Source organism: Sander vitreus, chromosome 5, assembly GCF_031162955.1.
Source record: "Sander vitreus isolate 19-12246 chromosome 5, sanVit1, whole genome shotgun sequence".
In the NCBI taxonomy this organism is placed as follows: Eukaryota; Metazoa; Chordata; class Actinopteri; order Perciformes; family Percidae; genus Sander; species Sander vitreus.
In genome coordinates, this window is record NC_135859.1 from 5,542,623 (window position 1) to 5,565,450 (window position 22,828).

General features: G+C 43.2%; 1 protein-coding gene across 1 annotated transcript in view; it reads right to left on the reverse strand.

Moving 5' to 3' along the window:
• The window catches only part of LOC144517918 (transmembrane protein 132D), a 37,059-nt gene extending 14,471 nt beyond the window's left edge, over positions 1-22,588 (reverse strand). The window contains 4 exon segments of the mRNA XM_078250174.1: positions 4,014-4,151; positions 15,463-16,339; positions 22,099-22,227; positions 22,230-22,588. Of these exon segments, the coding sequence (XP_078106300.1) occupies positions 4,014-4,151; positions 15,463-16,339; positions 22,099-22,227; positions 22,230-22,263 (1,178 nt within the window). The 5' untranslated portion in view covers positions 22,264-22,588.
• Positions 22,589-22,828: the final 240 nt, after the last annotated feature.

Genomic DNA, 22,828 nt, shown 5'->3' on the forward strand with positions numbered 1-22,828 from the left:
GCTTTGCATCTCTAGGCATTTTCACAATGTAAACTAAAAAAATAAATAAAATAGAGCTGAATTTCCCTGTGCTGGCCCTATCCTTGAGCTGCCGGTACTGCTAAATGTGAACTAAATAAAAGGTGCTACGAGGACAGCGGCATCCTGCATACACAACAAAGTAAAAGCCTTTGTAACTTATAATGGCCTCTCAGTGATGCCAGCTAGAACAGAGTGTCCTCGCCATGGATTCAATTTTCTCCCATGGCCCGAGTTTGTATCCTGGGTTTTATTTTATTATTGAACTATAGAAAAGATATATTGGTGGACAAAAACACAATAAGCATGCACATACCCACATGGACATTATCAGACCCACAGTGCATCTGTGTGTAAATGCTATAAATATCTGTGTCTGGGCTGTACAGACACACAGTAAGTCCTGTTTATTGCATGAAAATGACCTCTAAAGGGCTGCGTACCAGCTGCCTTTCTGCATTTAAGCAACAACAATTGGAGAAACTGCAAATCATATTTTGTTAATCCTCCATTAAGTTCCAAACTCAACAACAAAGCACGCAAAAGTCCTTCGCAGTATCCCCCATCTCACTCAGTGCTCCATTATACATTATTATTAATGGTAAGACAGAGATTCGGTGTAATTGAATAATCTTAGCATATTGCTCCGAGACCTGAGATTAAAAGATAATAATGGCATTCTGCTCAAGTATCAAAACAAGACATGCTTGACTTCCATAAGCATGCATATATCCTCTTAAGCGTGCATTAACACAAATATCTGTAAGATAGGGGATGACGGCGTGCTATTTACGCCCTCAGTTACTCTTGTGAAGCTTGCAGCGGGATGATGCTTCAACAACTTGTTTACAGTCTGTCTGTGAGTAGCAGTGCTTTAATATTTAAGATTTAAACCAAGCTGCTGTGACAGAGGATAACACAAGCTTTAATGTACAGATACAGCAAATACGTGTAGTGCTCACTAAAGCCAGGAAGACAAAAAGTCAGAGAAATCCCCACAGTGTCCTGATAGTGGACACTCTGCAGGGGTTCTGCTAGTTTCATGACATTTTGGAGAGGATTAGAATTACTGAGTGAAAGAATATGTTAACCCATAAAGAGGTTGTGATAAACAATGTCATAATCCATGCCAAATGGGGAAAACAACGTAATGAGGTCAAACACATTATGACAAGCACACCAGGTCAGTGTTTTGTCTCTGTTTAAAGCAAGCTGTGTCTGTCTATTGATGTATGACCTTACACGAGTCAGACTAACCCACGTTTAGCTCCTAAAAGTATAAACCGATCCTGTACGGGAGTAAATAAATCTTTTTTTAGTTTATATTGAAGCAAAGTTCAATTTAAAAGGTTTTCTGTCTACTTTTATTAGTACTTTGTTTTTTCATCCTGGGAAAGTTGGCAGCATACGCTTTATTCTTTTCCAGCTATGCCAACCATTCACACACAGATTAGAGCTTTAGTTTTACAAGCGTTTCTTGGAGCTGCTCTAGAGGCAGACATAATCTTACTGTTTGAGTTCAATCTCAACGGATCCGTTTTTTGAAACACTGGCAAACATGAATGGCCAAAAAAAAGAAAGAATTAAAAGCAAGTGCACAACAACAACATAAGTTGTATTCTCCTGAATGTATTTGTGTTTATTCAAGACAGCTGGATGGTCAGTTAGAACAGTTAGCTCACCTAACGGTCAATCTGTCGGCACACAACTTACATCCAGACAGAAATGTCTATCCATATCCATTCATGGTCCCCAGAGGATAAATCCTATTGACTTTGGTGATCCCCTGACTTTTCCTTTAGTGCCAACATTTATTAAAACAAGATCCTTAACAAAGAGTCATACACAACATGGTACAGATACAGATAGTATTTACATGAAGTTACATACACAGCTGAAGAGTTACTTTCCAAATTATACAGTAAGTGACCCGTTAAAATTGTACACTCTATTTGCTGTTTGCTGTATACTGGTATAACAGGTGACCACCTCTCTAAATAAATGTCCACCCTGAACTGTAGTTTTGCTGTTATATTTTCCATACCGTTGACAGCTTTGACTCTTTGGGACCATTGGTCTAGGGTGGGTGAGTGGGGCTTGCATTTGTGGTTGTAAATGAAATGTCTCCACACTATCTCCTTCAGGATGAACTTTGGTAATCCCTTTACTTTTCATCTTGCACCATCATCAAGTCAACATTTTAATTTGCCCAGTACTTCCGGTAGACCTCATAGGACCTTATTTCAGAAAACAATATGTACGGTAGTGAACAGGGAGAGACTAATAATTATTTGATCCCGTTTGAAATGCGCCACGAATTACACGTGATGAAATACACTGATGTGTTTAACACAGCGTCTTTTTATCAGCCGAGAACGAAGAACGAGCAAGATCCGCTGCTTGTGTGAGTAACGTTACATCCGGGTACAAAACACACAGGCATCGTAGCCTCAGCGAGACGTCATTTATGCGACTTTGAGGTGACTAGTCTTTCTAATCACGTATTTTACGTCTTATACTTCAACAGTTTTTCAACAAACTGAGACTGTCTTGACTTGCAAAATTATCTTTTAAATTGACGAACATCATATGTGTAATTCATTCATGGCTCAATTCAAACGGGATCAAAAAATAATAGTTTTTCCCCATTCACTACCGTACATATGTTTTCCGAAATAAGGTCCAGTGGTGGTCTGTGGTGGTGTAAGCATGCTAACATGCAAAACTAAAATGGTCAACTTGGTAAACATTATAATTGCTACACATCAGCATGTTAGCACTGTCATTGTGAGCGCTCAATGGTGTTTTAAGCCCCCAACCTCTCCTTCAGGCAGCGCTGCGACTGTTGACTTCAAGGCACCTAACCCTAACCCTAACCATTGCCTAATCCTAGTACCTTCCAGGCAGCGCTGCCTGGAAGGAGACGTTGGGGGCTTAAAACACTGATAAACATTGTGAGCATGCTGATGTTAGCATTTAGCAAGTACCGCTGCACTACAGCCACTAGCATGGCTGTTAAATAGACTCTTAGTATTTTTTTTTCTGCATTACATTTTCCTGAAGGCTATAGCCTATAAAATATGAACTGAATTAGAGGTTTAAATTAAGGCTGCTGTTGTGGCAGCAAGGCAAGACAGAGAAGGCTTAACAGGGCATGACAAACCTTTTACCCTGTTTCCTATGCCCTTTTTAAAAAAGGTGTCCTGTAATCTCAGGAGGCATTGGCCACGCTTACCGGTATATGACTTAACTCTGGAATGAACTCAGCTCACCTCGTTTCAATGAAATGCACTCAGCTGAAAATAAAAAGGACATCTGAGAGGCTGCTAGGATGTAGTTCTTTTTAATGAGGTTATGGGGCAAGTTAAGTACTTCTTAGAAGCCCAATGAGATAAGTTGGATCAGACCAAGCTGCACATGTCTTGTAAATAGTTTTAGTGTTTTAGTTTTAGTTTTATTTTAACCTAGCCTTTAAGTCATAGGTTAAAATATGTTTTACTGCATACTAGGAATGCATGGATGTGCATAGCTGGTAAATGTTTAGAAAGGATTAAAGCACAGATGAGAAGTGGACAATAAAGGGGGAAAAGCAATAGCTGTTTACAAGGGGCAACTTTACAGGAGCACCTGCAGCAAACTTGTGCTTAGAGAGTATAAGAGACGTCCTCCCAGGATGCAGCACAGTATGCTTCTGCAGTAAGCCCTTGTCAGGCTTGTACAGCACAGGTAGTTTGTCTTTTACTCCACAGCTGCTGAGACAAATACTGATATTCTTTGCAGGACATACATTACAAAAATGCCACTTTTATCAGCAAGAGACACTGGCAACCAACAGTACATGAAAAATTCCCTTTGGACCTTTGCAGTGTTATTTGTCCATTCAAACAATAGCAATTGAAGCCTATGAATATGTATAAACTTCCAGCGACAACACACTAGATACACATTGATAGCATACAGTGGCAAACAGAGTGATGTAAAGAGAAGCGACTTGCCTTTTCCCAGGTATAGGAGCCTTCCTCTGACAAATAACCGCGATGGCTCCATCTACACCCATATCCAGAGTGATGTCCCACAGTAAAGAGTTACTGGGTGTCGCTGTTCGAAAGGTCACACCTTTCTTTACTGTCGCTCTGTGGGAAGTCAAAAACGAAAAAGGTCAAGAATGTGGTAAATGTGGAGTGTCCCGTACTAACAATGGAATTCGGGGCAATGAATGTTTATTTATTATTTTTTATATTATTATAGTATAATTTTTTATTTTATTTGCTTGTGACAAATTATTATTACAGTTTCCATTCCCAGTGTATGGTATACCATTCCTCACATAGAATATATTTGATTTATTCATTCATTCAAACTACCTGTCCTGGATTTCTGTTACAAGAAGGCAGCCTCATACATTTCATATTTCACATGGAACAGTAATACAACTGAATGTTTATTAGACTTGTCAAAGTGTCAAAAAATAAAACTGATTTACTGCCATCCACCTACCTAACCATCCTCATCACCTCTTGCATTTGGAAGAAAGCAGTGTTTGTGTTCATCCTTGTGTGTGCTCATTATTAAAACTGTACTAACGATAATTTTTAGTTTTCAGTTTTCTTGGCCTCTAATTTGTAAATGATCCACATTATGCAGCCAAACATGTACACCTTCCCAGTGGGCCTGGCCAGTATACGCAGCTTGCAGTAGGTCAAATGTTAATGAGATATTCATCTACAAGAACTGCGATCAAGTAAGGCTAGGGTAAGCACACTCCAGCCCTCTGTTACAACAATACTAATAATCCATACATAACTTTTCTCACAAAGTATAGCTCCTTTATTATTCTGTACTCATAATAAGACTCAGACAAGCTGTCTGAAATAGTTCACAACATCATCCTCGTTAATTCGTTGGTTTTCATTCTGCATGCAAAGCTGTGTGGTTTATCTCTGAATCTTTGAGATAAACCAAGTGTTAAGCACATTATGAATTTCTGAGGTGTAATCTTAGATAGGAGCAACAACATTCTATACACTTCTCCTGCTTTGGGCTGGGAGTTTGACTTTGAAAGAAAAGGAAACATTGCTGGCCTGTTCAGCACAATAAAACAAATCAGTCTACCAACATGCATTACCTTAACTGAAATATTTAAGATGACCTCTTAATGGATTTGTGGTGAGCTTTGTGTGTGAACCCTTGTCCGTGCCAACATCTGCACATGTAATCTGGAAGGAAGGTCTTAAGTAGCCACTGATCTCAGCATGGAAAGTCCTTGCTGTAGAGCCACAATGTCTGATCCAATGCCTTAATGGAAGTGCAAGATAGAAAGGTCTCCCTTTATCCCCCTCTGTTGTTAGGTTCAGGGAAGTTGAGGACCCAAAGGCAGAGAGCAGGAAGGCAGGCAGGAGAAAGTTTGAGGTGGAACATTTATTAGTCCATAAAACAAAGTACAAATAAACAAAGGGAGTCCTGAAAGTGGCAGGCAAAAACTAATCCAGAGTGAAGAAAACAAAAACAGGGAATCCAAAAAACAAGAGCAGAAAACAAACCAGAAACTTGAGAACAAAGAAAATCCAGGGAGCAAAAAACCAGACACAAACGGACACTGAGAGACACGACATGCACGAGGAAACACAAACACACACAATGATCTGACACAGGACAAGGGGAACACAAAGACTAAATACACAGGGTAACGAGGTAACACAAGACAGGTGACACAAGGGCTGGGAAACAGGTGAAACACATTAGGGCTGGGCAGAACAATCAAAAAAGGCGGGAAAACACAAGACAAAGTAAAACCAGGCTAGACAAGACAGAAAACCTGACTATCAAAATGAAACAGGAAACTGAGCAAAATACAGAACAGAAACAGACTACCAAAATAAGAAAACACACAAACCCATAACAGGACCCCCCCCCCAAGGGACAGATCCCAGATGTCCAAAAAAAACAAAACAAACAGAAACAACCCAATAAATCAACCCCGGAGGGGCGAGGGAAGGCACCAGAGTCACATGGGGCAAGGGAAATAGAGGACAGCGGTACCCAGGGAACTGGGGACAGAGGGTTCTGGGGCACAGGGAACGGAGAGCACTGGGGCACAGGGAACAGAGAGCACTGGGGCACAGGGAACAGAGAGCACTGAGGCACAGGTAACAGAGAGCACTGAGCATCAAGGTGCTGCGGCCAGCTAGTCCAGGGCTGCGGACAGCAGCGAAGGCGGAACCCCTTGGGCGGCCGAACAGGCCATCGAGGACCTTCAGGAGGTCGAGCAGGACGGCGACGGTAGAGCCCCTCAGGCGGCCAAGCAGGATGTTGAGGACTCCGAGGCGGTGAAGGCGAAGCCTCTCAGGCGGCCAAACAGGTCAGCAAAGGTAGAGCCCCTCAGGCGGCTGAACAGGACGTCGAGGACTCAGAGGCAGCCATCGGCGAAGGCGAAACCCTTCTGGCGGCCGTCAACGAAGGTAGAGCCCCTCAGGGCGGGGCCCCTCTAGAGGCCATCTGCGAAGGCGAAACCCCTCTGGAGGCCGTCCGTTAAGGCGAAATCCCTCTGGAGGCAGTGGCGAAGGCAGAATCCTTCTGGAGGCCGACGGCGAAGGCGAAACCCCTGTGGCGGCCGACGGCGAAGGCGAAATCCCTGTGGCGGCCGTCGACGAAGGTAGAGCCCCTCAGGGCGGGGCCCCTCTAGAGGCAGTCTGCGAAGGCGAAACCCCTCTGGAGGCCGTCCGTGAAGGCAAAATCCCTCTGGAGGGCGGCAGCGAAGGCAGGATCCTTCTGGAGGCCGGAGGCGAAGGTGAATCCCTTCTGAAGGCCGGTGGCGAAGGCGAATACCTTCTGAAGGCCGAGCAGGTCTGCGGCAAAGGCGAAACTCCTCAGGAGGACAGGCAGACCGAGCAGGAGAAGGGCCAGCTGGGCAGAAGACAGGCGACGTGCCAGGTGGGCTGAAGACAGGCGACGGGCCAGCTGGGCTGAAGACAGGCGACGTGCCAGCTGGGCTGAAGACAGGCGACGGGCCAGCTGGGCTGATGCCAGGTGACGGGTCAGCTGGGTTGGGGTCCGCCAAACAGGCAACGGGAACAGAGGTTGACAGGGGTGCCGACAGGGCACGAGGGGCAGGAGTGGGTCTGACCGAAAACAAGGGCAAAGTCACTGGGGCGGTCTCAAGGGCGGTCTCAGGGACAGTCTCAGGGGCGCCGGGGACCGGCAAAGCCTCAGGGGCAGTCACTGGGGAGGTCTCTGGGGCGCCGGAGACCGACAAAGCCTCAGGGGCAGTCTTTGGGACGCCGGAGACTTAGACGTCAGTCGATGTAGACTCTGGGAGGTCAGTCGACATAGACTCTGGGAGGTCAGTCGACGTAGACTCTGGACGACTGGAAGACTCTTGAAGATTAACACAGGTGAAACCAGGGAGCAACAGAGGGCTAAAAGGCAGAATCATCTGGTGCTGGAAAAATAAAAACCTGTAAGTCTTCGGGTCGTGATTGCACACTGCTGAATGCCTCAATTTTAGAGTCAGTGGACACATAACGGCCATATTTTTTTTTATTTTTTTTTTTACCATAAATTAGCCTCTAACCTCTCAGTCTCTGGCAACAGAGGTTGCTGCAGCAGACTCTCTTAGGAAACACACTGAAATAACAAATTGAGAATTCCAACTCTGGCTGTGAGCAGTTCTCATCAAAGAAAGTGCAAAAAGGAGCCAAATATTGAAGGGCTGCATGTGCTCTGTGTTAGTATAGTAAATTAAAGTAGCTTCTCTGTGTACTCTGCATTAGATTGAATTACAGTAGCGAACAGAAAGGGGTGGCCAACAATACAGGGGCTAAATGAGTAAAGAGAAATATGTGCAGTGTTGATTTAAAAGCTATGAACTTTCTGGTTAGGGAAGATGAAAGATGAGGTGATAACAAGAAGCAGGGTGCACCCTGTTACCCTGTTAATTGCAGAACAAAAGAGGTAACAGAATAGCACGTTAATTATTTCTGTTTCTACAATTACTTTTCAAACCGATTTTTAATTAAAGTCACACTGCCACACAATGTGCAGTCTCAGATGAAGTATTTAGCTTATGATTGTGACTATTACAATTTTCCAAAAGGCATGGAAGTGGAAGGTTTTGAGACCTGTTTTTCTTTCTGCTGTGCAGTACACCCAGACCTGCTGTGCAGTATACCCAGACCTTGTGCAGACAAAACAAGAGCTACATCACACATAGATAATGTTGAGGAACGTACAATACCACAGCGTATATACTATCGCCTGACAATGATGGATGTCCATCTTCCGCAAGCAGCAAAAACCTTTGCGTTAAGCCATTAGTAAGCCTGGTAGTGTTCTGTGTGATTTCGTTTTTGCCGCAGCTCAGATTCACTCGTCTCTGCCTGTGAGACTGTGTTGAGGGTTGAGATGTCCCAGCATTTCTTTGAGCTGTGATATGATATGATAAAATCTGGCAGCACCCTGAGCCCGTCCTCAAAGCACCATGCTGGCATGAAGCACAGCGGTGCTTTGAGCTAAATGCTAACAGCAGCATGCTAACATGCTCACAATGACCATGCTAACCTGCTGATATTTAGCAGGTATAATGTTTACCAGGTTACCATCCTAATTTAGCGTGTTAGCATGCTTACATTTGCTAATTAATTACCATGAAATGTCATGGTCATGTCATTTTGCATAAAGTATTAACACTGCTGGGTTATTATTCGGATTAGTATTGGATTTTTATTATTATCTGGTTATTGCTGTTCATCCTGAAGGGGGGACATGAGTGTCTGAACCAAATGTTATGGCATCTCATCAAATTAGTTGAGCTATTTCACTGTGAATGTGAAACTTCATGGTGGCACTAAAGGAAAAGACAGAGGCTCACTAAAGCAATTAGGATTCATCCTCTGGAAACCATAAATGTATGTACCAAATTTCATTGCAATCTATCCAATAGTTGTTTTTTTTAGGCATTTCATTCTGGAGCCATGGCGCTAGCATGGCTGAAAATGTCATTCACATGTAATGCATTTTTGCATGTGCAACATTGCACATGCAAAAATCTATCAAAGAATTGCAATATGATTTTAAGAAGTGCTGCCTTCCCCAACTTGCATTTCCTATTTCTGTATATAATATAAATAGCACCACTGATGCTGACTGAAGAGAATTGTAAGTGCAATGTAATCCGGCATAATCAATGAGGTACTAAGCAGGATGGCATGCACAGTGTATTAATTAGAAAACCTAGGAGGACTGTTAATCTAGTAATGACTTGTGTAACATACCCTGCTGTGATGAAACACCTGTGTATTGAGCTGCGTGGAGCAGAGTTTAACTAATAAAAAGTGGCAGTAACAAGAAGACATATCTGAAGCTCTTTTTCTCTCTTAGCCTTCCACCCACATTAATAAAATCCCCTGCGACTGGAAGCGGCGTTTTTCTGGTTAAAAGCAGCAACCAGTGTCCATGGCTTTGGTTAGCTGGCCCTGAGGAGGCAGTGGGCAGTGGGAGGCACTGGGCAGGGAAGATGGATGGCTGTGGAGACTGAAGCTGACAGTGTGTGAGAAAAGCAGCTCTCATGTGCTGCACCTGCCATCCATCTCACTTCTGACCAGGCAAGGCATGAGTGGCACTATTCTTTTACCTTTTACATACTCTTCATCCACTCCCGCACACATGCATGCATGAAAAAATGCTACCACACACACACACACACACACACACACACACACACACACACACACACACACACACACACACACACGCAAACTGGTATGGACATGCAAACTTGGCCTTCATCAGTCAGTTCCTTTCCCCATATGTATTTGTAGAATGCTGTTTTCTTTAAACTTATTTTAAAGATCACAGAGCCGTGGCCAACAAAGGAAAGTAAAACAATAGCACTATTCCAAAAAGAAAAATACATCATTCAGGAAAACAGAGACTGAGTCTGATCAAAGACCTATGGTGCAAGATAGATTGTAATCTCTGTGTTGGCTACACATCCAGGCCCAGTTGCATTTCATCACCATGGCTGCTATCGAGATGCTACAGTACATAAGGTTTGTAATTGCTTCCCTGATATAATTTGTGTTACCATCCTTGGCTTTGTGAATCCATCACTGCAGGGCCACAGTACCACCGGTGAACCCCAGTGCAATTGGAAACAGATGCAATCGTTTATTATGCAGGAAAATGTCCACCGTTTAGCCAGTCTGATGGCCAGCCATCGGCAACGTGCTTATCGTACTTATGGAGCCGTTTAGGGAGCTGGAGAGACGTTCATGCCAACACGCCTGCCAGATGGCAGGCACTACAGCACTAAAAATGGATGTGAAAAGTCCTATTTGTCACACAGATGAATGATTAGACTCCCTGGTTGAAGAGCTCACTGACATGGTGGCCTATTGATACAGAAGCTCTGGTTTATTTATCGCCACAATGCTGCCTTTAAATAAAGCCCATAGAACAAGACAAACTATTGTGCTTCATTGCTGGCTTTTTATAGTTGTTAAGAAGAAAACAAAAAGCAAAACTGTGAGCTCATACTTCTTCCACTCACCGTTCTGAGCGTACACTAAAGGGATCATCTAATTACCCTTCACCTGGGTGTGTGATGATGGAATAACAACACTTTATCTTTGACCTTTATCAAACTCTCCCTGAGAGTGGCAGGTTCATTTTGCAGAAACCGACAGGTGTGGCTTGTCTTTCTGTCAATCGACCTCAAATTTGTATGTCCCTTGACTCCAGCTACAGACATCAATAACAGGTTTATCATGCTGATGAGAGAGTATTAAGCAAAGCTTAATGGGACATTCCGACAATGATAAAGCACACAGACAGCTGTTGAGGACCGAAATGCACAGGGCTTGTTAATGTGCTGATAAGCTGGGGGAGAGTAGCACTGTGTTACTGAATAACAGTGAGTCTATTATGTCATGTTTTTAGGATGCAAAAAATTTAATTTCAGAGTAAAGTCACCAGACACAACTGCCCATCACACAGGTTTAATTACTACAAAGCTTCCTAACGAGATTGCCAATCTTCCAAATAATGGCGCTTTTCCATTACATGGTACCTGCTCGACTCGCCTCGACTCTACTCGCCTTTTTTGGTTTTCCATTACGAAAAAAAGTACCTGGTACTTGCTAACAAGTACTTTTTTTAGTACCACCTCAGTCGAGGTTCCAAGCGAGCTGAGCCGATACCAAAAGGTCACATGAAAGCGACAGACGGGGGTCTTGAACAAACCTGCCATTTTTAAATAGTTTAGCCAGCTGTGTTTTTTTTGTTGCTTCCAGCTTCATTTGAAACAAAATGTGTCTTCTGGCTGTGGCAACAACAACACACCTTCGACGTTCTGTGTGTGTGTCACATTAGGTCACGGCAGTTTACTGCGGCGCCGCTATATAAGACGACCAGCCACGCTGAGGCGGTACTAAAATCTGCAATGGAAAATGGACGCACAGCGAGTCGAGCAGGTACCATGTAATGCAAAAACGCCATAAGCGATACCTATACAAACTAAACATACTAAACAACTATGTGCTTTTAGCAATCAAAAACTAACCACCAACTCCCCATCCTCGCCCACAGAGCATAACAATCCCCCCCTACAGCCCACAAACGACTGAAATCCAGCAAATTGTCTATCATCTGGTAGTAGGAATGTTCCACCCTCAATCTGGCCTTGACCAGTCCTTTCAGAACCGGCACTGGCTCTACACTACCAGCTCCCTGAGCCCGGTTCCTGCGTGTGGCCAGATGGCCAATTTTGCCGTTGCAAACTAGAAGTTCAATATTTTGCTTTGTATATCTTGGACCAAAAATGAACAATTCCAAAGAAAAAACCTCCCCCAAACCCTGAACCCACCTTTTAAGAAGCTCTAGCAGATCTGTCAGCCGAGGACACTGAACAAACAAACGTGCTAGTGTTTCCACCTGAAGACAAAATAATACATCCCTCCCCTAGCTCTGGATCTAGGTGCGCTCTGTATCTGTTCGTAGCTATAGCCCTATGCACAATCCTCCATTGAAGGTCTGCTGCAACGGGCAGCTTGTACAGGGAACGCCAACTGCCTTTCGGGGAAACGTCTGGACCAAAAAACTCAGTCCACCTCGACTCCTTCAGCCCAGCCAAATACCGCAAGTTCAGGACTTTCATGCAGGTTTAATAAAGCGCTTTCTTCCCTGCAGCTTGAAACTTGTCCAGGTGAGGGGTTGAAAAAGACAGTAGATGGCCTGCTTCCCCCCACCACTCCCCCACAGCTGGGGTGATAGTCAGAGAGGGGAAATTGTACTCCCACCCCTCACTCCACTGATCACACAGAGTCCGCTTCTCTACCACAGTTGGCTGAAGTTGCTCTAGGGCAGCACAAACTTCATTCACCACCCTGTTGATCAGCCTGATGGAGGTGATGTTGCTACTCACTCTTAGGACGTCAACAGATGCGGCAGTCATCTTCATCAGGTGACCCAGCTTGGTACACCCAACCTCTCTGAGGCTGGCCCGCAGGCTGGCAAACTGTAATGTTTGAGCCCAGCTCTCCTCAGCAGCAGTCAGGCTGTATCTAGCCAGCTGGGGCCACAGTTGAATAATATTCTTTGAGCAGTCTGGAGTCTAAAAGAGGCAATTTTAAACTGGATATCCACCAGCCCCTGGCCCCCTTCACCTACAGGCAGGTAGAAAGCTGCTGCCCAAACCCAGTGCCGACCCGACCAGAAGAAGTCATCGATGGCCCTCTGAATGTCCTCCATCAGGCCTCTTGGTGGCACGATAGCAATGAGCCTATGCCAAAGGGTCGAGGCAACCAAATTATTGGCAACCAGAACTCTTCCCCTATATATATACAGCTGGGGTAGCAACCATTGCCATTTAGACAACCGAGCGCACACCTTCTCCTTCACTCCCTCCCAGTTCTTCTTAACAAACCCCTCAGAACCCCAAAACACTCCCAAAACCTGTAACCCTTCCTTCCCCCACTCAAGTACCCCTGGCAGACTGGGCACTGTTTTAGGGAGAGGAGAGGAGAGGAGAGGAGAGGAGAGGAGAGGAGACTGGTGCAATATCCAAATTGCAGGGGGGGCGCAATATTTGTTGAAAGCAAAATATGTGTATTGTGTATTGTGGTGCTGAGACGTCCCAGCCTACAAATCGTATCCAACAGACTAAATCCTCGCAAAATTCACACTATCCTTTTCATTTTAATATTTTTCAATAGAAATGCGAAATATTATGCGAATGATCATTCCCTTCAATATCATCATTTTCATATATCGCAATCGAAATATCAGTCAAGCTACTTTTCCTCATATCGTGCAGCCCTAAGAGGAGAGGAGAGGAGAGGAGAGGAGAGGAGAGGAGAGGAGAGGAGAGGAGGAGAGGAGAGGAGAGGAGAGAAGAGGAGAGGAGAGGAGGAAAAGAAAAGATAGGAGGTGAGGGGAGAGAAAGAAAAAAGGAAAAGCAAGAAGACAAGACGAGGTGGAGGCGACATTTCTGTTATCTGCTTTGTGTTCAGAAACATGTGTGACTGAGTAAATGAATTAAAGCAGCGATGATTAAAAGTGACAAAATGAAGAGGGGGGAAATCAGGATTTCTTGTTTGGCTTCATTGCTTCACCAAAATCAAGAGACAGAAGGAAAAGGAACCCCAGTTAAATAATGCAAATACATTATGTAGCCTCTTTAAAATACATTCATGCAAAGCCAAGGTCTGTAATGCACTTTAACGATTCTAAGATTCTGCTGGAAAATCCAGACAGCCCATGAAACGTCGGATGAAGAACTCTTTCCGCCTCCTGTTTCTTTGTTTCCCTTTTGGTACACCAGAAAAGAAGTGAATGACCCGAGAGAAATGTTGAGGGACTCAACTCTTAAACCTGACGAGTACATCAATATTGCCCCATTCCAGCTTTCACAATTGATCTGAGCAAGGGGACTGTCTAAGTGAATGAATCCAGGACCAGGTGAAAAATGAATAATCCATGACTGTCCCCTCACCTGCTCGCCTCCACTGAAGCATGCATTTGCAAGTCAAGTCGGAACTAACTCTGAAATTATTTATTTTCCAGGAGGTATTGATTGTGTACCACAGAGTTTTCCAATCTACGAGGAAAGGCTGTAACTACTTCCCAGCCAGGAACTAACACATAGATAAGCTGCCTTCAAGGACTTTATTGTTGAGCTGGAGTTCTTAAGTCAGGACACCTCACTGGACATCATCCAACAGCGCTGCAAACAGCAACATAAATTCATCATTAATACACAATGTGAAGGACGGATTTATGACATACTTTGCCCATGATCTAAATCTACACACGACCCAAATGAATAACTGAGAGAACGTATTTCACATCTCCTGGCAGCCAATTACTCGCTGGCTTTAAGTAAAGCAGATAGTGTAGAATACTAATAAAACATCTGTCTTTATCAAGTTAGCGTAAATCTCTACTTGTCTGCTCTGACAGCTAACCTCGACAAATGTAGATATGCTGCAACGTGGTTCTCTTTGATCTCCGTCTGGATGATGATAATAAAAGGCATCAGGCCACAGATGACCATGAAAACCATCAATAAAACGCATAGCGAGATGGAGGCATTTAATTCAAATCCAGTTTTGCGGTGCCAATCTCCCATGTTGCATCATTTCACCTTGAAAAGGGGAGTAACAAACTGACATGCTGAGAACAGACTCAGTTTTGTTGTTCTTTTTCCTTTGTTCGTTTGTATTTTCGTCCTCCAGAGGATAATACGTCAGGAGTTTGAGGCAGCACATTTCTTTAAAAAAAAAGAAGAATATCTGTATAAAATTAGGCTCTAGTACCTAGAAGGTCACAGACACCTCCGGAGGATTAACTTCAAGATGGAACTACGAATCTCAAGTCGAATAGGAACATTTTGAATTGCAAAATGAAGAAATGTAATTGAGCTATGCTGGTCATTCCCATGATCTTTACATATTCAATAGCAGTGCACTGATATACCACAGATCCAGAGTATACCCTTTATAGCAGAGAAATAATGAGTCACAAGCTACACGTGATCTTATTTGATCCACGCCAACCTCGATGACTACCACTCTTGACACAGCCCTTAATGTCATCAGGCTGTGCTCACTGAGTCAAAAATGTATTTTTATAATTTGACTCGAATAATCTACCACAGTTCCCAGAGAAACAGTTAGCCCCCTGTCATGTTTTCAGAGAAAATGCCATGATCCATGCTGAATCTCATTTCCTCCAATATTGCCATATTTTTGATGGGACAGGATTTGCGCAAGAAGTAGAGAAGAGCACTAATACTGTGAGTGAATGATTCCCCGTATTTAATACTTATTGACCAATTAATTTGGACTGGCATCGTCCCCATCAAATAAAAAAAAAATTCTATATTTCATCTCAGTGTATGGTAATGCATGTCTACAACACAGCCGCAACAAACAGAAATCACAGTCTTACCTGAGAGTGAAGTTAGTCAGCTGAGCAGAACTGGCCATGAGTACGTAGAAGGTGGCGATATCAGTCTTCTTCAGCGGTTTGGAGGATGTCCGTATGACAATGGCATTGCCGAGCTTGAGCCGAGAAAGCGTTGCCATTCCTTTAGGCACCTGCAGAAGACGCACGCTGCCAATCCTCTGCATGGGCATGACAGGAACAAACTCTGGCTGCTGCTCTGAGCCAGCCCAACGACTTCCATCCACAGACTCACACTTCCCGTTGACTGTGGGTTGCGTCTGGTAGTACAGCTCCACAGGGTTCCCAGTAGACGGGTCCTGCCTCTCCCTGCTGGTGCCCTCTGACCCCGGAGCAAACCAGCTAGGTGCTGGAGCTAGCTCAGCCATGCAGGTTCCTCTCTCGCCTCCCATGGCACAATAACCCCTCACCTCCTGGGTCTGCCAGAAAGCATACACTGTCACACACGGTAGCTCATCCACTGTTCCTTCCCCCCTGCCCCAGTCCCTCCCTGCAACATAGAAGAGCACCCGCACTTTGGGCTTTGAGGAGAAAACCCGAGGCGTCAGCACAAAGGCCTGGATTTTCCAGTCAAAGGTGAAGACGTCTGGGGCGTTGAAATGCTGCACAGTCTGGACCAAATCTTGAGGCACAAGCTGCTCTGTGGACATAGTGCCGTAGCTGGCGCTGACAGCTGGCTGCCGGATTGCCCGCAAGATAACAAAGGGCTGCGTGTGGCTCTGCATGCTGGAGTTCCTCATGAAGTCCTGCCCAGCCTCCTTCAGGAAGAAGAAGTCAGCATCTCGCACCTCGTAGTTGACAGGCAAGAAGACAGGGAAAGGCACTGGGCTCTTACAGTCCGTTAGCTCTTTACTGCTCAAATCTGTGAGGTATAAATAGCAAATAGGCTTGTTAAAAGATACAGGAATATGTCATACCACATTTCTTAGCAACTAGAATTCTACTTGAAACTAAAACAGAACTAAGGACTTGATTTCTCCTCTACATTTGAGAATGAAATACTGTGAAAAATAACAGCATAAAACACTTGAGCACCAAAAGTCATCCAAGGCCAACTGATCAACTGAGTGGAGCATCAATGTATTACACTAAAAGGCCTCTGAGCTTAATCTGAAAAATTCCTGTAACAGAGCACATAAGTAAAATAATGTTTATTACAAGAAGGGACGTTTGTTTTAGTTTCTGAGGCTGGGAAAAAGCAGCGGTTGAACTCCAGCTTTGCTAAGAGACTGTACAAAAATGATTGGTGTGAGGAGGGCCGAACCTTATGTTTACTTTCACACAAAAAGCAAAGCCCTCCGCAGGGATATTAATATTTTCTTTGAACCCTCCTCGTGACTTAGAAGAAAACTGCAACACTCTCTCTACAACATATCAAAATAATATAACAGTATTACATTGGTACAACTTGTTTAATTGTGTACCCCAATTTAAATCTTAATATCTTAATGGAACTTCTAATGTGCACCACAATTGAAAGTTAGTAAACCCCTGATGTAGAGACAGAATTGTTGTCCTCTGCATATGGTAAAGTGCACCTTAATGAACATGGTGCAAGTTGAAGTTGTCTTTCTGACTATTTACCAAACTGTTCACTGCGTTTGCAAAGGAAAGCTAAAATAAAGTATAAGTTTTAGATTAGAGAAAAGCCAAAAGAAGAATACATTTATTTTTTACCCCTTATAATTTTCACAGTCCCTAATATCATCCATGTAACTAATCATGTCATAGAAAGATAATATACTTAATATGAATTCTTCATTTCCTATAGAAGTTCCTTTTCATGACCTGTTTACTGCTACTTATTTAAAATTTAAAATTGACTTAAAAATGGTTGGCTTGTCATTGCATTATTTGAATAATACCCTTCCACTGCCCCAGTTTCAACTCTCTCATGGATGATCAGCTTTCTCTATATGGGGAGGAAAGGTGGGATCTGGTACATCTGGCACAAGGTTGAAATCAGCCATCAAAAACTGGGCTTAAAATGGCTTTTCAGATTGTCAGCAGGCCTCTGAATACCCAGCAGATCCTCCATGAAAAAAACAAGAATGGTAGAGCATCACCACGTAAAGTAAAATAATATATTAATCTAACTAAAACAGAAATACATCTGAAATGCATCTGTATGTTATTCAGTAAGATAAAGTAAGTAAGTAAGTAAGTAAGACGCTTTGTGTTGGACAGTATAGACCCGTACATTGATCACAAGGATTACTGTCTGACTGTTAAATACCGATCACAAGTGCATAGAATGACCTTTTAAGGCGAGTGAGTAAAAACAAACCAACAGCATAAACATTCTCTGATCTGGTTTAAAAGCTTAATGTTAAATGTCTCAGTGGACATGGGCAGGGGTCACTCGGCCATCATGTGTCCTCATTAAATGTCCATTTTGATAGAATTATGAAGATTATAGCTGCTGACCTGAGTGTGCGCTGTTTATCTGGTGGCTAATTGCCCTACTTGGTGAATTAAGGACAAAAACACTGGGGTTTACTTGGCAGATTATAATCAAATTGATGAAGCTGCATTAGCATGGTTGGAAAAACAGCTTCGGTATGGCATCTGAGACCTAAACAAATCACCATCCCATTGGTATACCAAGTGAACAATGTCTTACAAAAGAGATAATATCTCTAGATCTTTACTGTAGACTTGTATAAGATGCATTTGTGAAAGTATAACAAAAGTTGGCGGACACAGACCATGTCTCCATGTCTGTCACTGAATTATTAATTGTTATTTATCCATCGAGGAAGGCTTGAAGCTTTTCTACGTCGATATCAGTCAAAATGTCCCCCGTGGTTGCTGGCATTTGACAGGTATGTCTATCAAGGCCCATTCTGCTTTTCATCCTCACTCAACCACGCCGGCAAAGAGCCTGTCATCATGGTCTGACACTTCACACAGCGTTGAATATACAGCATGTGTCAAGATCATGTCAACCCAACAGCCCTCGGAGGAAGACAACAGCATCTTTTTTTTCCTTTCTCCTCCACAGACAGGCAAGAGTGTCAGTCATGTTTGCTGACACACTACATGAGGCAGGGACTGGGTCTGGGAACGTGGCAGTACTGGCTTTGCCTACCAGTGGCCACAGTGACAGATGTGCTGTTTAATACCGGAGCTGGCAGCAGCTTCGGCTGGAGTGAAAATAAACTGGCTCACTGTCTCCTGACAGGAGAATGCACTGCCAATGTGGCAACAAAGTACTTCACATGCAGGCTCATCTCTTTACAGTTGGGCTAGATGGGTCATCTGTGCTCTGCTTGTTATTTCACATGCTTTTCATTCCAGAAAACCCACAGGAGACCATTTAAATGAAGCATACATAGCATAAGTCTATTTTGTAGCAGGCTTTGCAGGCACTGTTTATGGTGCATCCTTCTCCTTCGCCAATAGTTTGGATATTTAACAAGAAGCCAATGTAAGCACTGTTGGTAACTATGGTCCTCTCATCATGATGAGAGTCCTGGCCTCAACTGATAAACACAAGAGCAAATCCGCTGGACCAGCTGTTCCAGCCTCTCAAATTACTCATTTTGAATACCCTGAGCTCTTCTTCCTCCTTGGCTGAGTCAGAAAGCATCAGTGTTGCCATGTTACAGCATGTACATGTACAACATGTATTGCCAGATGTTACAACTGCCTCTAAAAGCCACCTCTCCAAGACTGCTCATTTCCAATGCCTTGCGTTGTTGCTTTATTTATTTTTTTATTTTTTTTATCCACACTATGTAGGCTAAGTCCTTTCTGTAAGGGGGGGGCAGAAGATTCCCTTTATACCAATTTTCAAATCATATGTTGTTGATCAAGTCTTGTTATTCCCTCTCTGTGTCAAAATGCGGAGTTGTTCATATGAAACTAACACTACTGTACCTCTGAGCGATAGCAGAAAACCGCTTCAAAATGGATATGTGACTTTTCATGTGTACAACATCCCTCAGTTCTTCTGTGTTTTTAGCTTGGCCACATGTATAAAGCCAATACATCTCATTAAAGGCTTTACTGCCTTGCATTCAAATGGAAAGTAAACATGGTACTTAACTTTAAAAAGTGTAGTAAGTTAGCTGACATTTTTCCTGTGCTGTATCTAACTGCACCGTTTACCTAGGGATTAATACAGAAGTAATGTTCCTCATCACCAGTTTTAATAAAAACAAAGCTGTTTCTAATGAGCTACATTTTGCCCTGCGGTTTGTCTCAAGGCACTATATTAAAATATTTTCATAGGCATGTCAGCTTCTTTTCAGCGCACTTGTCTTTTAGCATCGTTCCTCCAATTGTAATCAATCTTTGTATTATTCTATTAAAATGCTGAGGAACCACTCTGAATTCTAATGTGTAGTAATGACTTTTACCATATGTGCAAAACAGCTTGCAGAACTAAGTCGGCTCCCGATAGCATCACAGAGGACAACAACGGATGTCTACTTTTTAATCAGTAATTGAGAGAATAAAAGAGCTCTTTGTGCGGTAAAGTTTCTCTTTCATGCTGTGTTTTAAAGGTGTTTGATCATTTCTTTATGTTAGCGTTATGGGTCACATATCTAGCAATACGCTGATGGCAAATACTGTGTGAACTGAAATGTTGGCAATGGCCCAGATGCAAATGACACTAATTAAGCACCTGTAGCAGACTACATTCTCTATTGTCAGCTGATGTTAGCACTATGTGTTTTTTTGTATCTTTTGACTGTCAGGGTTTTGGTATTTTGTTCTGTCTTTTGTGGTAGTCTTGTTTTTCTGTTTTGTTCTGTTTCTTGTTTTATTATGTAGTCTGTCTTGTCTCCCTTGTCTTGTCTAGTTTACTTCCTGTCTTTGTTTGTTTCCCGCCTTTTTTGATTGTCTACCCCACCCTGATTTGTTCCACCTGTTGTATCACCTGTCCCTTGTTAGTGTTCATTACCCGGTGTATTTAGTTCCTGTTCTGTCTTTGTCTCTTGTCAGATCATAGTTTATTCTGTTGACTGTTAGTGCTGTTCTGTATCTTTATGTCCTGACCTGTCGTGGCTACTCTCGTCCTGCTTTCTGGTACGCTTACCTTGTATTTATTTGTCGGGGAAGTTTTGCCTACCTTTGGACTCTTTTGTTTGTAGTTTTGTTAATAACTGTTGTACTTTGTTTGGAACTGCATTTGAGTCCAAGCCTCGCTAATTCCAGCTGAAACGTGACATTGACTGGCTGACCTTTCCAATACGTGCACTTTTAATAAAGCACCAAAAGCCCCCGTAAGCTTTCTGATAAAGATCTGTGTGAATACAAAGGTTTGAGTCTTTTGAGAGACATGTTACCACCTTGGGATGTAAACAGAAGTTGAAGCTGTTAATACTAAAAAAAAAAAAAAGTTGCAATGTAGCTTTCAGCATTGTAGTTGATTCTCAAAGGGCATCTAGAAAGAGAAGGGAACACTGTGATCCAAAAAGGAGTGTCAGAAACCTAAGCAGAATGTGGTGTTTGCTCCAAGCACCTATTGTAATTAAAGTGGTCCTAATTAAATGAAAAGTCACAAAGATTTTGACTTCACTTGCCTGTTCTGAACTCAAATGTTAGGGGTGTTACAATGATAATATTAACCAAAAATGATGAAATACAGTGAGTTGAAAACTTTCCAGTGGTAGTTTATTTATGTTCTGTTGTCAAGTCTCTTTTGCTGATTTGTTGTTGTGCCATTTACTTTATGTCATGACGGTGAATTATGTGCTGGCAAAAGTGGAGCTGGGAAACAGGCCTGATCTTATGCACTTTCCAGGAGAAAAGTTAGATGACAACAATCTCATGGTCTGGTCAAAGTACTTAATCAGTAGACCATCATATTCTCATCTTACATATACAAACATACAGAGATAATGTTGTGATCTTATATGTAATGCCCTGAGGGCCTGGTAGTGAGAGGGTTGAGAAGATAGGTGGAGAGAGGAGGGGGGGGGAGGCTTAAGCTTTTGCAGTGATTGGTAGGGATTGCTATGTCCAATGAGGCTCTAAAAGCTGATTTAAAAAAAAATCTGTTTCACCACAATTTCTCCACTTTTCTCAACATTTTATCCACATAAATCAGCCAGCCTGCATTCGCTGGAAATAGCCATCTACAGTGTGAGGCAGTTATAGGCTTTACAGTGAATGCCTTTGTGATGTGCTTTCCTTTATTATCAAAGTTGGGAATTTAGATTGTCTGCTTCGTGTTTGCCCTGTGAAAATATGGTAACACGGTTTTCTTACAGACCTCCATAAGGGAAATCAATACTCCCCAAGAGAAGCAAAGTACTGAGCATTAAGGCATGGCTCAAGTTGTAATATAAACCGATCAAGTATTTTACTCCTCACTAATTTCATTCTAAATATATCCCACTCACTGCTGTCATACCCCTTCGCCATGATACGTACATACTCATGTTTGGCTCACTTGAACTCTGTATCACTGTGGAGTATAAGATGTAAGTCTGTGGCACAAATGAGGACATTTATATATTATTTAGACCTCTAGAGAAGGCTGTAGCAGTATGAATGCCTAAACAGTGACAGTGACTTTGGCAGAAGCTGATCTTGTTTTCATCGCTGGTGGGCAGTTCAGATTGCAATACACCCCAACACGCAAACAGTTACTTCCAGTTCACTTACCTTGTGTGAGAACTGCGGTTATTGTTGCAAAGAATATCTGTAAGATCCTCCTGCTCTGGTAGTAAAAGCTCATTTTGGCACCCGGCGCGGCGAGCTGTTCAAGACAAGTTCCCAGTGTCCGTGGTTTGGTCTCGTTTCAGCAAAGCATGAAGCGGATCGTTTCATCCATTCCTGCGGTTCGCACAATCAACATAATCACACCTGTGCGAGTATAGACTGTAGTGTAGTCCGTGCTGCAGGTGACAGCGCATCGAGATCAGATCATCGGCAGGTTCCCCGGTTGTGCGTAAAAGTTGTGCGTAACGATCCCTGGAGATGTCTCTCCTGAGACTTTGTGCCCGGTCAGAAGATGTCGGAGACTTGAGCTGAGACTGTTTCACGGAGAATGTTCCGTTTCGATCAGTTATTAGCCCTCTAAGCCAAGCATCTCAACAAGTCCTCCAGATTGAGTCGGTCTCGCAGTCTACCGCCGCGGCTGGTACTCTGCGGAGTTAAACGGCTGTTAGCAGATCACTGACAGTCTTGTGCGCAATCCTCAGGGCACTAAACTCATCATCTGTCACTGTTCATCCGCTCAGGAAGCCACGTTCAGTAACCAGCTGGTAGGATTAACCCTGCGTTGCTTTGACTGTCACGTCAAATGATCAAACGTGACATTTTAGGCTACTCTGTCTACTGATTGTTAACACTGAATATGCTGACTTCACTGTGTGCAGACCCAGAGTCTATA